The sequence below is a fragment of the Hemibagrus wyckioides genome, linkage group LG29 (assembly GCF_019097595.1).
Source record: "Hemibagrus wyckioides isolate EC202008001 linkage group LG29, SWU_Hwy_1.0, whole genome shotgun sequence".
Lineage (NCBI taxonomy): Eukaryota > Metazoa > Chordata > Actinopteri > Siluriformes > Bagridae > Hemibagrus > Hemibagrus wyckioides.
In genome coordinates, this window is record NC_080738.1 from 19,580,841 (window position 1) to 19,597,067 (window position 16,227).

General features: G+C 40.2%; 2 protein-coding genes across 2 annotated transcripts; both read right to left on the bottom strand.

Annotated features, from left to right (window-relative positions):
* Positions 1 to 2,362: 2,362 nt before the first annotated feature.
* Positions 2,363 to 5,736, bottom strand: LOC131349362 (C-type mannose receptor 2-like). The gene is made up of 6 exons (XM_058384979.1): positions 5,623 to 5,736; positions 5,164 to 5,210; positions 4,385 to 4,756; positions 3,620 to 3,961; positions 3,125 to 3,219; positions 2,363 to 2,869 (listed from the first exon to the last, which is right to left on the bottom strand). Exons 2-6 carry the CDS (start codon positions 5,195 to 5,197, stop codon positions 2,762 to 2,764), a joined length of 951 nt encoding a protein of 316 aa, XP_058240962.1. The 5' UTR covers positions 5,198 to 5,210; positions 5,623 to 5,736; the 3' UTR covers positions 2,363 to 2,761.
* A 1,896-nt stretch (positions 5,737 to 7,632) lies between these two features.
* LOC131348960 (putative C-type lectin domain family 20 member A) lies at positions 7,633 to 13,224 on the bottom strand. Its single transcript, XM_058384217.1, has 6 exons — positions 12,959 to 13,224; positions 12,400 to 12,454; positions 9,710 to 10,102; positions 9,109 to 9,450; positions 8,659 to 8,753; positions 7,633 to 8,230 (listed from the first exon to the last, which is right to left on the bottom strand). Exons 2-6 carry the CDS (start codon positions 12,431 to 12,433, stop codon positions 8,126 to 8,128), a joined length of 969 nt encoding a protein of 322 aa, XP_058240200.1. The 5' UTR covers positions 12,434 to 12,454; positions 12,959 to 13,224; the 3' UTR covers positions 7,633 to 8,125.
* Positions 13,225 to 16,227: the final 3,003 nt, after the last annotated feature.

Consider the following 16,227-nt stretch of genomic DNA (forward strand, 5'->3'; position numbering starts at 1 on the left):
CTGTTTATCCCGTGGCTGTGTTCAGAATGTGTTTTGTAGGTGTTTGTGTTTTTGGTTGAACATTGGGGATGAAAATGCAAACCAGGTGAAAATATAATACACAAGCTTTTTTGCATTTCTGCTCTCAGTGCTGTTTGAAGCTCTTCCTCAGGATTGCTCTGTTTTCATTTTTTTCATGATTTGACAAAATATCACATATAATCATCATCGTTTACTTCACGTCTGTTGTATGAACCGAATAAGGGACAATATCTTAAATAAAGACTATTATGAAATAACTCTGATGCATCTTGTGCATGAGTTTTCTCATTATTCTCAGAGCTATTATTCTCAATTTCGCTCCAGAAGTATCGTGATCATAAAAAATAGCATATGCTGAGAATATATGAGTTGAAAAGGTAAAAAATAACAACAAAAAAAACTAAACGAAAAGAACACAGAATACTAGGAATTAAAAACACAATGTTATTTTTCATGCTTATTTCACTCGGATGTTTGTTCTTTCTATTATTTTCTGATCGTTATTTAATTTTCTCTTTATTCACGCTTCTGATTTTTTTCACTCTTCTTTCCAGGTTGCTTGTTTGCGATTCCAAAACTTCCAAGTAGAGATTTATGCAGATTAGGGGGCGGGACAAAAGTCTCCATTGGTCCACTGCTTATCAACTGACAGACCTGCTCTAGCAAATCAATAAAGTAACGTCACTGAGGTGCGACTCTGCCAGTTAGTGTTGGAACTAATGATGGGAATTTCGATTCATTTTAGTGAGTCGGATCTTTGAATCTCGTTCAGCAAAATGGACTCATCTTTTTCATGTCATTTCGTTCATTTCAGCAGAATAGAATTACAGTGTCACATGTTAATAGACAATTATTATTAATAGCCAAGGTGGTTAAGGCTCTGGGTCGTTGACCAGAAAATCGGAGTTCAAGCCCTAGCACTGTCACTGTTGGGCCCTTGAGCAAGGCCCCCAACCCACCCTGCTCCAGGGGCGTGGCATCATGGCTGACCCTGCGCTCTGACCCCAACCCCCAAGGATGGGATACATGAAGAAAGAATTTCACTGTGCAGTAATGTGTATGTGACAAATAAAGACAACAACAAACACATTTAGAATAAGACAAAAACTATAAATCAGCCAAGACTGAACAAGACCACAACTTAACTGATAATTTTGCGATAATTCCTAAATATTATACGACATTACATTAGTAATTGACTGTAAGATATCGATCCAGTAAATGGTCACGTGATAAATGAACGACTCGGGAGGTGAACTAATCATGTTTCCCGTACAGAACCGATCGGATGTTGCGCATGCGCGGCCAGTACAACATAAACGAATCGCTCTCTGAGACGACTCACGAGTCATATTGAGGATTCTTTCAAATTGAACGAATCATTAATGAACAAAACATCACTAATTGTGTCTTGAGCAAGCAAGAAGATGGAGGATTCTGCACAGCTACATGTAATGGATATTAATTTATACACTAGTTAGATGTTTTGATTGTCCAAGGAATCAGCTGTAATTTATCTAAAGTGCTTCTTAAGTATTCCAGCTGTTTTTGTGCATGTAGGAGCTTCACAGTGTGGATAAAGTTAATGACATTGCTTTCTTCCTAGAGGAGCGGAGTGCTGGGGTTGTGCTCCAGAGACTGAGTGGATGCTGTGGTCACAGGCACACTTTAGGACAGACACTGACCCAAACTCCTCATCCAGAGACTTTAGACCAGATCTGTACTTATTAGTTTTAAACTCCGTGCAGCAAATTGTGGAGTAACGACTTCGGTTTCAGGTGTTTCTGTTTGCGTTGTATGCCACCTTGTGGTAGGATATAAAATTGCATGTTATGCATAAAATCTGCATGCAATTAACCGTATAACAGCAAAAACCTCAGACAAGAAAAGTGTTTTTTTTTTATTCAGTAGTATTGACAATATTAACAGATAGTAAGCTTTCACGTTTGCATCAACATGCCGGGGTTACACTAATTGTCCTTCACCATATTTTTCTATAATTAACAACACAACTCCAAAACTCATATAACCTACACTGCCCTCTAGTGGCGATCTGGTAAAATCACCGGAATATAATATTTAATAAGGGTTTAAAGATTCTCTTCAGCTCGATTTTATTCTCTGCAAAAATTTGAACAAATAAAAATCTGGACAAGCATCTGGACATCTGCTGCTCTTCAGTGCAGCAATAATATTTAATATATGTTTTTAAATCGACAGAGGGAGAACAAATATTTCAGAAACATCATTTAGAACAAAACAGGGACAACTGAATTAACAAACAAGAGGAAAAATGTAGATGAATAAATTCATATTTAGTTTGGTGATTATCTACTTTATTGTTTTATACAACGATCACAAATTACATTGTGCTGGTCCCCTTTTGCTGCCAAAACAGCCCAGACCTGTCAAGGCATGGACTCCACAAGATCCCTGAAGGTGTGTTGTGTGATCTGGCACCAAGATGTTAGCAGAAGATCATTTAAGTCTGTAAGCTGTAAGCTGGGCTCCACCTCGTAACTTACAGGACTTAATGGATACTTTTGATAGATACTGACCATGCAGACCGGGGACACCCCACAAAAGCTGGAGTTTTGGAGATGCTCTGATTCAGTGGTCTAGCCATCACAATTTGTCCCTTCGTCAAACTCAAAGCTTAAATCTTTACACTTGTCCATTTTTCCTGCTTCTAACATCAATCAAGTCTAATTATAACAGAAGCATGTTATGAATTTACATATTAAGGGTGGTTCTTGTTTTTTTTCTGGAAGATCTTTCCATCTTTCTGAGCCCTCCAGGACACTGCTGCCTCCATCAACATGCCCTGATCTTTCACTTTCTGTTTGATCTAAAGAAGAGAATCAGGATCAGAGTTAGTTTTATTTAATGCTCTGTTTTGTGATTCACACATTCAGCACTTCCTGTATTTACAGGATATAATTTCTGAGATTTTTATATATCATGACGCAGCAATCATGACTTCTGGACATGGCAGAGTGGACAATGTAAATGAGGTAGAATTGTAGGGGCAGAGGCAAGGTCAGATGTGACACTTTAGAGGCAAATTAGAGAAAAAAACAACCATATATATATATAGACTCACCTGCTCTAAAATGGATGACTGTACAGCAGAATCTAACACACTGCCATCAGACTTCACCTGCAGCCTCACTATCTTCTGTTCCCACATCGGTGGAACTGAGGAACAAAGTGGACAATCATCACATCCTTTAGTAAAAGTGTGATATGAAAATTTTCGACTTAACATCAGGATTTTATGGGAATTATGAATTATGAATTTTTTCTCATTGCCATAGCTGCTGATGTGATGATGTGACATTATATACAATCACTATGTTCAGATGTGAAGGCGTACGATGATCTAAATATTGCAGGATTATTGACATGTGAAGTGTTCTTTTGTATGAGCTGTACTATAATAATACATTTAAATGTTATTTTAAATCTTAATAACTCATTTATTTTAGGTTTAAGGTTAGGGCTAGGTGTGTGTGTGATAATCAAGGAAGTCATGTAAATATAATGAAGTGTTTTATCACATCAGACGGAGCAGAAGACGAGGAAACAGAAGACTTACAGCTGTGACAGATGAAGTAGTAAAGGTTGGTGCACGCTTCATCACTGAACACTCTGTTATACACTGCACTACAGTCTTCATCTCTATAATAATTATCGGGTTGTCCGGAACTCCACTGGAGGTCAGTAGGGATGGTTCCATCTGACCACTTCCATGTGTCCCTGAACAGCCCCATCCAGGAGCTACCCTGTGTAGATGCCACCTGCTGTAGCAGGTCATTGTCCGTCTGATTGAATGCGCTGGCCAGGTCAGTGTGAAATGTTCTGCAGTAAGTCTGAGCCTCAGTCCAGCTCATCAGAGGACTAGAGACACCAACGAAGCGGTCAGCACCAGTTTTACCAGCTGTGAAGGACAGTGAGATTAGCTTCCTGCTTCAATCGAATCTAATAGTATTTATTTATTTATTTATTTATTTGTTTGTTTGTTTGTTTGTTTGTTTGTTTGTGTGCAGAATTATTCTGAGATATCAGCCATTCCAGTCAACAAGACTCATCTAAATTATTTAGATGAATTATATTAAATTAATTTAGTTAGCAACTAAATCCATTTGAAACTTATTTAAACATTTTTAAACAGATTATGGAAATTCCCAGTGCAAATGAAATTAGGAAGTGGATGAGATTCATGTGTAAATGATAGATTATGGCCTTATAGGCCATCATTGTTGCATTAATTCAGTCTTCATCCTAAGTGATGATTGGCTCTCTGACAAGCATTTATTAGCTCTGATTTTATACCTGAGGTGAAATCAGGGTGTTGACTCACCGCTGTAGCATATAAAGGGATTGGGGTCTGCGCAGGGTTCATCATACCAGTATCCCTGTGAATCTATGATCGCACACGACTGATTGCCGCCCTCATTATTCGGCTCGTGAGGTTTCCACTTCTGTAGAACAGTATTCTTCAGGTCGTTTAAGGACCAGCGCCAGCTATCAATGTCGTTGTAGAGTCCGATCCAGGCGGATGAGGTCAGATTATTACTTTCCAGTTCTTTCTTCAATCTCATCAAATCTTTTTTAGTTACGATGGTTGCCAGATCCGAGTACATCCCTCTGCAGTAACTCTGTGCATCAGTCCATGATGCCTTTGTCATGACCACGTGGTATGTGTGGCGGACAGGAGGTTTGGAAGCAGCAGCTGGAGGAGATGTTAGATTATGGTTAACATCTACGGGTTACGGTCCAAGACTAATCGGAGACTTCCTGTGATATACTGCTTCACTTAAAAATTTTCTGCTTTTTTCTGGCTCATTTTAAAGTGCATTAGAAAATCATTCATTATGTTCCTGCTTCCTGATGCGTATGTTTTGGTTTTAAATTTCTGTATTTTTTCACTTTTAAGCAATAAAACCTGCGCTTCAGTGAAACCCCATCACTCTGCTGTGCTGTATCACAGGAGACTGCATGACATTAGTTTCTTTGGTAAAAAAAAAAAGTTTCTCATCGGGCGTAAATACCAGAAATGTAAAAGATAAGAACATTTAAATATAAAATAAATGTAACTACATGACAGTGATAAGTGATATATAAATAATCAGTTCTTACCAGAGAAACACAAGAGGAAAAGAACCAGCTTCATGACAGACTAGCAGCTGTGGATAAAAAAACCCAAAGAATTAAAATGATTTATAATCACACATGATGGCGGATAATAAACAAAGGAAACTATATCAATACTAAAATACTATAATTTATATCAATACTATAAACTATATCAGAAGGAACAATGATCAGTGTAAAATTTAAAATAGTCATTAATCAAATTTCTGAACTCGGCAGATAGCGATAAGCTCACAGTAAGAACGTCATGCAGTTAAATGTGTTTATTCTGTTTCCATGTCCAGATTAAACCTCACATCACGCCAGAGAATGTCACCGAGATCGCTTTACTCCAGAGTCGATCATAAAAAAGATATATACGGTAAATTTACACAGTACAGGATTTTAAGGATCTTCAACATTAAGGTTTAAAATAGTCTAAAGATTTAAAGTGCTAAAATGTACCTTTAAGACTGAAGGCAGTGTCCTTTCACTGGCTTTGTAAGGTTCAGGCCAGAATCTTCCCTTAGTAAAAGTCTTACTTGAAGAGAAAGCCTTGTTGTGGATCTTTATATAAACCAGTTCTGTTTCTTGCACATCCCTTATTTGTTAGTCACATTCAGTGAACATGAAGAAGCACCGTCCAGAGGCAGGGTTTGTCTTTCCTTTGAATAAGCCAACAATTTGTGTTCATTTGAATCCCCATGAAAATTCACAAAAATGTGCATACTGTTATATCGATCATGTCTTATTAACATGCAGAAAGCTTCATCAGGCCTTTGTTTGTCCTTAAAGGTGCAATATTTATGTATAAGAGCATGACTGCGTGTCTCCAGCTCTAATGTAGATGTTAATGCCCATGGTCCACAGTTGAATAATAAACAGATTTTTAAAAACATCTTGTTTAACCATGTAAATGTGTAATCATTCATGTGGTGGTGTTTATTTTAATGATCATTAATAGAAGGAGTTTTGTGCAGCAGCAGCCAGTATCTTCTCTATAAAATAATCTGATGGTGGACATCATCTGTCCACTGATTCAGGTTAGAGTAGAGTCACATGAACACACCAGGAACACACCAAGAAATGTGATTTATCTTACTGCAGCAAAACCTGAGTGAGTGGAACACAAGGTCTTGGAAGCTCACAGAATGTCCAGAAGTTGTCGTGTGACCTCAGTAGCAGATCGGCCCTGACCATGAGATATCTTATACAAATGTACTCTGCTTCCTGAACAGCCCTTATTTGTTAGTCTCAATAGGCAAACTAGAAGAAGTGCTGTCCAGCCACAGGGTTTGTCTGCCTTTTGAATAAAGTCATTCACTGTGTAGGTTTGGTTTCCACTGAACAACCAGAGAGAGGAAGAAAATAACCCCTACTGCATGGCACAGATTTGGGAAGATGTGATTCTAACACTGAAAGTCCTCATCAAAAGCGAGGCTTAATTACATTAATCAACTTATATTCTGTTATTTTGACCAGCTGCTTATTCTTTCTTTCTTTGTCCTGCTGATGGTTTCAGAGGATTCAGTGACCTCTGGAGGCCAAAGTGTATTAAAGACATCGGTTAGCTATAACACTGTGAGCAGTGACCGGTGAAGTGAATAAGACTGAGTATCTCCTCATCATGGCCCCTGTTAGTGGGTGGGATATATTAGGCAGCAAGTCAACATTTTGTCCTCAAAGTTGATGTTAGAAGCAGGAAAAATGGACAAGTGTAAGGATTTGAGTGAGTTTGACCAAAAGGACCAAATTGTGATGGCTAGACCACTGGATCAGAGCATCTCCAAAACTGCAGCTCTTGTGGGGTGTTCCCGGTCTGCATTGGTCAGTATCTACAAATGTGTCCTTTGAGTCCTGTAAGTATGGAGGCCCATGGAGGCCCCACCTCATAACTTACAGGACTTAAAGGATCTGCTGCTAACATCTTGGTGCCAGATCCCACAGCACCCGTTCAGGGATCTAGTGGAGTCCATGCCTCGAAAGGTCAGGGCTACTTTGGCAGCAAAAGGAGACCAACAGAATATTAGGCAGGTGGTCATAATGTTATGGCTGATCATTGTATATTAGAATCAATTTCCTAAGCTAACTTAACCCTTAACTTCCTAAAGAACTATTCATGGAGGTCTCTGTCACACATCCTCTCTAACTCAGTTCTGTTCATGGACTCGAGGATTTGCTGATATTTCTATCGTCGACATTTTGACTCGTTGTATGCTGTATGATCTCCTGTCTATGGCTCTGGTCTTGTTTGCTCTCTGAATTTACTCTATGTTTTGTTTTTTTTTTTTGCTCTGAAGCTTGTTTAAACCATGGAGTCTTCAGCATATGATAAAAAAAACCCTCTGAAACAGCCGACTGAAAATGATGTTTAATTTTTTTTTTTTAATTTTTAATGAATATTTACAGATATTACAGTATTAAGAGATAGAGAGGAAACTCCGAGTGTTAATAAAAAAATGAGTACAATATTAATTATTTAATTACCTGACATATTAAATTACTACCTATTAAATAAACTATTAAATGAACTGAATATATTATTTAAAAATGGTTATATCCACAAACTTTCTACTCCAGAGAAATTTAAATTAAAGAAAGAGATAAAAGTTAATAAGTTAAAAGAAATATTCCAGCAACATCATAGGGATTAAACCTCTAAACCTGAGCAGAAACTGAAGATCTGATCAGCTGAGAGATTTATTCAGACTAATAGATACATTTTAAAGATAAATATGTTCCAGCCCAAAACAACATTCTTACAAAAAAGATGACTAAAGACTTTTGAAATAAGGAAAATAAAAAAGAGAATAAAAGAATGAAGCACTACACATCTCTGTTTAATATACAGACCTGTTACTAAACTATTAAAACTAAACGTTACCCTTGATTCTCTTGATTTAAGTAGATTTACAGTAATGTGAGTAAGTGAATAGATAATTAAAATTCTAGCACGACAGTATACTCTTCACAGGTCATCCTTTTTATTGTGGAAGATCTGTCCATCTGGCCGAACTCTCCAGCTCACTGTGGTGTTCTCCATCACGCCATTTTCCTTCAGCTTTTTCTTGATCTGAAGAACAGAATCAGGATTTAATTTGCTAAACGCTACTGATACTCAACGATAAAGCCCTGCCTCGTCTTATTTATGTTTACGGTCTGCTTCATGGTTTGAGCTTCAGTGCTTTCTGTTTTCATTACAATCGTGATAAATGAATCATTTTTGAGGAGTCCAGAGCTCTGACGCAGCAGAGATGCTTGAAATGGTTGAATGGTCATGTAAATAAGGGAGGACTCGCTCCTACTCCGATCACTGCAGAAAGTTTTAAATGATTAAAGGTGGAGGCAAAGGCGGGGGCAGATGTGACGCTTCGGAGGCAAATTAGAGAGAAAACATTGCTTACTTAATAAAATTGCTATTGTGGTAAAAAATATCGATGTATACTGAAAAAGATATTTCTGTTACGTTGAACACAGTTTCAGAGACGTCCTGAGACTCACCTGCTCTAAAATAGCCGACTGTACAGCAGGATCTAACACACTGCCATCAGACTTCACCTGTAGCGTCATTACCTGCCGTTCCTTCACCGGTAGAACTGAGGAGCAAAGTGGAAAATCATCACTGTTTCTGACGTAATGCTGAGGTTTACAGAAGTCATGTGACTGCTACTGGTTTGTTCAAGCACATGTTTGGACCATTGTTTTTTTTGCAGTGTTGGAACTGTGATGAAACAGAACAAACAGACACCTGATGGTGTTTGACTCAAATTCGATTAGACATGATCATGAGACACATGTAAAAACTGTGGGATTATTGACATGAATATTGGATGTTTCTGTAGCTGTATGCTAAACAGAAATGCAGATTTGTTTGGAAGCTAATTTCCTTCAAAACCAACAAAAAGACTCACAACAGACTGACAGTAGAAACCAAGTAAATAAAAGACTTACGAGTGTGACAGATGACGTAATAAAGTTCACTACACTGACGGTCAGTGAGCGCTCCCCAAAAAAAGTCTCCACAGTCTTCATCTTTATAAAAATTATTGGGTTGTCCTAAATCCCACAGGAGGTTAGTAGGGATGGTGCCATCTGACCACTTCCAAGTGTCCCTAAACAGCCCAAACCAGGACGGACCCTGGCCAGACGCCAATCTATGTAGCAGGTCATTGTCCGCTTGGTTGAGTGCGCTGGCCAAATCGGTGTGAAATGTTCTGCAGTAAGACTGAGCCTCAGTCCAGGTCATCAGAGGACTAGGAACAGCAACAAAGCGGTCAGGACCAGTGTTACTAGCTGTGAAGGACAATGAGTGAGAATGAGATTACTGCTTCAAACCAAACAAGTATAATCATCACTGTTCATAGTACTAATATTTCTTTATTACTAGTTGTGAGGAACAGTGATTAGAAAAATGATGGAAAATCTGGATTGAATTAAACACTTCAGCGATCTTGTGGCTGTAATGCGATGCAATCTAATTGTTTTTTTTTATTTTGTGAGATCTTGCTCTTCACACTAAACCAAATCAATCAAGATCAGGATTTTGACTCACCATCAAAACATATAACATGTTTTGTGCCTGTGCAGGCATAATCAATCCATCTTCCGAAAATATTTATGTAAACACATGATTGATCCCCATTGACATTATTCGGCTCTCCAAGGCCCCAGTTCCTTAGAGTAATGTTCTTCAGTGGAAGGTCGTCTAAAGACCAGCGCCAGCTATCGATATCGTTGTATAATCCGACCCAGGCACGATCGGTCAGCTTCACTCTCTTCACTTCTTTTGTCAGTCTTTCCCAGTCATCACTGCTTTCAATGGTTGCCAGGTCTTTGTAATTCACCCTGCAGTAGTTCTGAGCCTGAAGCCAGGTCATGCGGGTCATGATCACATGGTATTTGTGACGGAACGGTGGTAATTTGGATACGGTGACCAGCAAAGCACCTATTGGTGATGGAAGCAGATTTATAGTTTAGCTCAAAAGCTAATTTGAGAGCTTCGTTGTTATCTGACACACCTGAATTAGGTAGATGAAATTCAGAAGGAAAAGGTTCTGAGTAAAAGTTTTAGCATGTTTTGATATTTTTGACTAAGTTTTTGCTCCTGATTTCCAGCACAAACATCTCTTCCTAGTCTTTCTGCTTTCCTCTGTCTCATGTAAGTGCCAGAATTCTTAGTTATGTTGATCCTTGAAGAACAGCTTATTTGAATAGATGATTACTCTCCAAACTCCTGACAGACCTCTAGATGTGAAGAAGCACACAATAATGAAGAATATTACAGAATGAAGGAGCATTTCTTCTACACTGACCACGCATAACATTATGACCACCTGCCTAATATTGTGCTGGTCCCACTTTTGCTCCCAAAACAGCCCTGACCCGTCCTGCACTGTGTAAGAGAGGCAAGCGAGCAGGCGTGAAGGCTAGGCTAAAGGCTAACCCCTTTAAACCACCTCTTCCATCCATCTTTCTCTCTAACGCCCGATCGAACCGCTACAAGATGGATGAAATACAACTGGGACTGGTGACGTGGAGGATTTTGTTGCAGCATGATTTTCACCAAGACCTGGCTGGATAGCACTGTCCCAGATGCGGCTATTGAGCCGACAGGCTTCACCACGCACCGAGGCGGGGGCCTGTGCATCTACATTAACAACTCTTGGTGCACACAGACCTCGGAAATGGATAGGCTTTGTTGTCCGGATGTGGTCAAGGCCCGGGTTAACAACAACCGCCATTGGTGCCGTTGACCTACAGGGTGCCGGTGGAAATTGGGCTACTGTTGGTTGAAGAAGTAGAGGAGGGAGGAGAGTGTGTAGACAGAGAGAGAAGAGGAAAGGTAAGAGTGTAGGACTGAGAATAGGAACTCTGAATGTTGGTACTATGACAGGGAAAGGTAGAGAGCTGGCTGATATGATGGAGAGAAGGAAGGTGGATATACTGTGTGTACAGGAGACCAGGGGGAAGGGGAGCAAGGCTCGTAGTATAGGAGCAGGATTCAAGGACGGGGGAGAGAGTGGTGATAGGAGCAGATTTTAATGGACATGTTGGTGAGGGGAACACAGGTGATGAGGAGGTGATGGGCAAGTTTGGAGTTAAGGAAAGGAACCTTGAAGGGCAGATGGTAGTGGACTTTGCTAAGAGAATGGACATGGCTGTGTTTAACACTTATTTTCAGAAGAGGGAGGAGCATAGAGTGACTTACAAGAGTGGAGGTAGGAGCACATAGGTAGACTACATCCTATGTAGAAGAGGCAATCTGAAAGAGATTAGTGACTGTAAAGTGGTAGTGGGAGAGAGTGTAGCCAGACAGCATAGGATGGTGGTGTGTAGGATGACTCTGATGGTCTGTAAGAAGAAGAGGTCAAGGATAGAGATGGAGAAGAAAACCAAGTGGTGGAAGCTGAAAAAGGAGGAATGTTGTGAGGAATTTAGACAGAAGTTGAGGCAGGCTCTGGGTGGTCAGGTAGTGCTGCCAGATGACTGGGAAACTACAGCAGAAGTGATCATGGAGACAGGAAGAAAGGTGCTGGGTGTGTCATCTGGAAGGAGGAAAGAAGATAAGGAGACTTGGTGGTGGAATGAGGAAGTTCAGGATAGTATTCAGAGGAAGAGGTTAGCCAAGAAGAAGTGGGACATGGACAGGACTGAAGAGAATAGACAGGAATACAAGGAGTTACAGCACAGAGTGAAGAGGGAGGTGTCTAAGGCCAAGCAGAAGGCGTATGATGAGTTGTACACTAGGTTATACACTAGAGAAGGAGAGGAGGACTTGTACAGGTTAGCTAGGCAGAGGGATCGAGATGGGAGGGATGTGCAGCAAGTTAGAGTTATTAAGGATAGAGATGGAAAGGTGCTCACAAGTGAGGAGAGTGTACAGAGGAGATGGAAGGAGTACTTTGAAGAGCTGAATGAGGAAAATGAGAGGGAAAAAAGAGTAGAAGGGGTGAACTCTGTGGAACAGGAAGTAGATAAGATTAGAAAGGATGAAGTCAGGAAGGCTTTGAAGAGGATGAAAAGTGGAAGGGCAGTTGGTCCTGACGACATCCCGGTGGAGGTCTGGAAGTGTCTAGGAGAGGCGGCAGTGGAATTTTTAACTAGTCTGTTTAACAGGGTTTTAAGAAGAAGAAGAAATTGTCAAAACTAATGAACACATTTTTAGTGTTTCTCAGTGAAATTGTGAACAGTGTATAAGAACAGATTGTTTTAGTAAACTAAAAGGAATAAATCAGCTCTCACCAGTCCAACACAGGAGAATGAAAATCAGCCTCATGACAGATGAGTTGCTGTGGATCTTTAAAATAAACAATGAGTCAAAAATCAAATTAGAAACAAAACTGCTGATGGAACTATGTGAACATTTGCAAACATTCAGAAGATCTGATCAAGCAGCAAGAAACAGCAATAAACAAAACGCAATAAAGTGAAATCCTAATGAACAGAATTTCTGAGCTCACGGTGTCATAAATAACCAAACAAATACGACTTCTGTGTCTGTTTACCACTTCTGTTTTCAAGTAAAATCATTTTAAATGCACGTTAAAACTTCAAACTTATAAAACATGATCTATCCAGTTTAACAATCAGTCTAATTTTCTGTAGTTAATAATATAATTCTAAAAATAAAAGAAATACAATAAATACAAAATTATTTATCTTTAAATATATTCACACACACACACACACACACACAAACCATTCTAAACAATATACACAGGTGTTCTGGATTAAGGTAAAAATAGTTCAAAGCAAAATGAGGAATAAATCATGAGACCCGAGCTGGAACTTTAATCTCTACCTGTCAGATGAAATGCAGTGATTTCTTCACAGCTCTAAAAGATTCCGATCTTTTACACAAGCAGCTCTTCATCTATGTCGCTATAAACCAGCTCTGTTTCTTCTTCTTCTTCTTCTTCTTCTTCTTCTTCTTCGTCTCTATAAACCAGCTCTGTTTCTTCTTCTTCTTCTTCTTCTTCTTCGTCTCTATAAACCAGCTCTGTTTCTTCTTCTTCTTCTTCTTCTTCTTCTTCTTCTTCTTCTTCTTCGTCTCTATAAACCAGCTCTGTTTCTGTTCTTCATCTTTTAGAAACCAGCTCTGTTTCTTCTTCTTCTTCTTCTTCTTCTTCTTCTTCGTCTCTATAAACCAGCTCTGTTTCTTCTTCGTCTCTATAAACCAGCTCTGTTTCTTCTTCGTCTCTATAAACCGGCTCTGTTTCTTCTTCGTCTCTATAAACCAGCTCTGTTTCTTCTTCGTCTCTATAAACCAGCTCTGTTTCTTCTTCGTCTCTATAAACCGGCTCTGTTTCTTCTTCGTACCTAATTTGTTAATCACATTAGAATGATGTAAATTTGAAATCTGACCATTTCTGGACTCGGTCACTGTTTTCACCTGTTATGGGCTCGGGAGGATTTGGACACAGTTTTGACCACACGAGTCCCTTAAAAACATTTTGATTGATATTAGGTCTTAAAGTGACAGCACCCTCATGCTGTGTACCTGCTGTGTGTGTGTATGTGTTTATGTGTGTGTGTTTGTGCATTTGTGTATGTGTATGTTTGTGTCAGACGTGATTTCTGACAAGATTTCCTTCTACAAGGAAAAGCTCGAAGCTTCTGCTCGAAGATCCCCGAAAGCTACACAACATCTTCTCCTCACTACTCAACCCTCTGTCTCCACCCTGACTGCTGAAGACTTTGGCACTTTTTACTCCAAGAAGATTGAGAAGATCTGTCAGACCTTCACTTCTGCCCCAACTTCATTTACATTACATAGTCAGGACTCAGCTACTCCTTCATTGAAGCATCTTTCAAGCAGCAGAAAAAGTTCTGCAATCCTACCACCTGCCCAATGGATCCAATCCCTTCCACTATGCTCCAGACCATCTCACCTGACCTCCTGCCCTTCATCACCACAGTCATCAATGGATCCATAACATCTGGTCAGGTACCAACTGCCTTTAAGAAAGCAAGAGTTATCCCTATACTAAAGATACCTGCTCTTGATCCCTCTGACATTAGTAACTACAGACCGGTATCACTTCTCTCCTTTCTTATAAAAATTCTCGAACTCATTGTTTATAATCAGCTGTCTGACTATCTCCTGTAGAATAACCTCCAGGATCCCAACCAGTCTGGCTTCAAAGCAGCGCATTCCACAGAGACTGCTCTTCTGGCGGTCACTGAGAAACTACATACTGGTAGATCAGCCAAGCTTCATCGGTCCTCATCCTCCTCGACCTTTCTGCTGCATTTGACACAGTAAACCACAAGACTCTCTTGTCCACTCTCAGGAATCTTGGAATTCGTGGAACAGCATGGGAATGATTTGCTTCCTACCTAGATGGTCACTCATATCAGGTAACATGGAGGGGATGAACATCTGCTCCACGCAGACTCTCCACTGGTGTCCCACAAGGCTCAGTACTTATTCCTCTCCTTTTCTCCCTCTACACTCACTGTCGTGGCAAAGTTATATCCTCACATGGGTTCTCTGATTATTGCTATGCCGATGCCACCCATCTTCTCCTTCCCTCCCTCAGATACCACGGCTTCTGCTCTGATCTCAGCGTGTCTGGCAGACATTTAATCTTGGATGACATCTCATCAGCTGAAACTCAATCCCAGCATAACTGAACTGCTGGTCATCCCAGGTGATTCATCCCCAGCCCAGGATCTTGCATTATCTCTGAACAACTCCATGATCTCCCCTTCAGCCACTACTTGCAACCTCAGGGTAACCACGGACAATCAAGTGTCCTCTTCCACCCATGTTACTAATGTGACACCCTCATGTCGGTTTGTACAACATCAGAAGGATTCGGCCATTTCTATCCACTCCTCCACTGGCTTCCGGTAGCTGCATCAGATTCAAAACACTGACGCTTACCTACAAAGCCAAGAATGGACCAGCACCATCTGACCTCAAAGATCTTATTACTCCTCACATTGACCCTTGCTCCCTCAGATCTACTAGCACTGCTCCACTGGTCCACAATCTCTCAGGGTAAGAGGTAGGTCTACATCTAGACTCTTCTCTGTTCTGCACTGAGGTGGTGGAATGAACTTCCCAGAGATGTTAATGTATTCACTGATAGAGATTTCAAAGCACTCTTGTACATTGCTCTGGATTAAGACAATCTGCCTTAATGTAATGCAACTGTAAATGTGTGTGTATATGTATGTGCGTATGTGTGTGTTTGTGTGTGTGTGTGTTTGTGTGTGTTTGTGTGTATGTGTGTTGCAGATGCACTCCACTAAGACGTCCAGCTCAAAATGGATCATTTAATGAAGATGATGTTTATTTAATTTTATTGTTTTTATGACTGATTTTTTAAGCCCACTCTATTGGCTGGAGGCTTTAATTGGTGCAGCGTCACAGGGACATGTTGGAATTTCTCTTATTTGAATTTAAACCTTATGTTAGCTCAGGGGCGTCCTTATCCAGAAAGGGCCGGTGTGGGTTCAGGTTTTCTTTCCAAGCAAGCAGAAGCTATACCTGATTCCAACTGGCTAATCAGTAGATCTTGGCTTTCAGTAGACTCAGGTGTGGCTTCTGCTCAGTTGGAATGAAAACCTGCACCCACACCGGCCCTTTGCGGGTAAGATTGGACACCCCTGTGTTAGCTTAATCGCACAGTGCCCAGAATAAATAACAACACAAAATAAATAAATGTTGTGCAGTTTATTATCATAGCAGGGACGGTCAGGGTCATTTGCGTACGCTGTCAGTGTTAACAGATAACTCAGTAACGCTGATTTGCATGGCAGAGATTTTCCTAGATGTCAGTCATCAGGTATAAAGCTGTACAGTGAGACGGCTCTGGGTCACTTGCGTGTCCGTAGAGCTTCATGTCCGAGACCGAGTTCATCGCAGGTATGAGCTAATTCTACTACAGCAGATATGTAACGCTAAAACAGACATAAACATAACCATAAGGCACAGGATAATGAGCAACAGCAGCTCTGACAGGTTTATATTCATGTTCTAATATCTTATTGTTTCTATAGCAACAGCTCCTTCACAGGAACGTGTACATGGACGCTTCACATAAAAATGGTGAAGTTTGT

Coding starts and splice junctions, on each gene's coding strand:
- LOC131349362 (XM_058384979.1), bottom strand. CDS start 5,197: ATGAAGCTGGTTCTTTTCCTCTTGTGTTTCTCTG. Junction 3,962..4,384: donor TCCCTTTATATGCTACAGCG/GTGAGTCAACAC, acceptor TGTCCTTCACAG/CTGGTAAAACTGGTGCTGAC. Junction 3,220..3,619: donor CTACTTCATCTGTCACAGCT/GTAAGTCTTCTG, acceptor TTTGTTCCTCAG/TTCCACCGATGTGGGAACAG.
- LOC131348960 (XM_058384217.1), bottom strand. CDS start 12,433: ATGAGGCTGATTTTCATTCTCCTGTGTTGGACTG. Junction 10,103..12,399: donor CATTCTCCTGTGTTGGACTG/GTGAGAGCTGAT, acceptor CATCACCAATAG/GTGCTTTGCTGGTCACCGTA. Junction 8,754..9,108: donor TTACGTCATCTGTCACACTC/GTAAGTCTTTTA, acceptor TTTGCTCCTCAG/TTCTACCGGTGAAGGAACGG.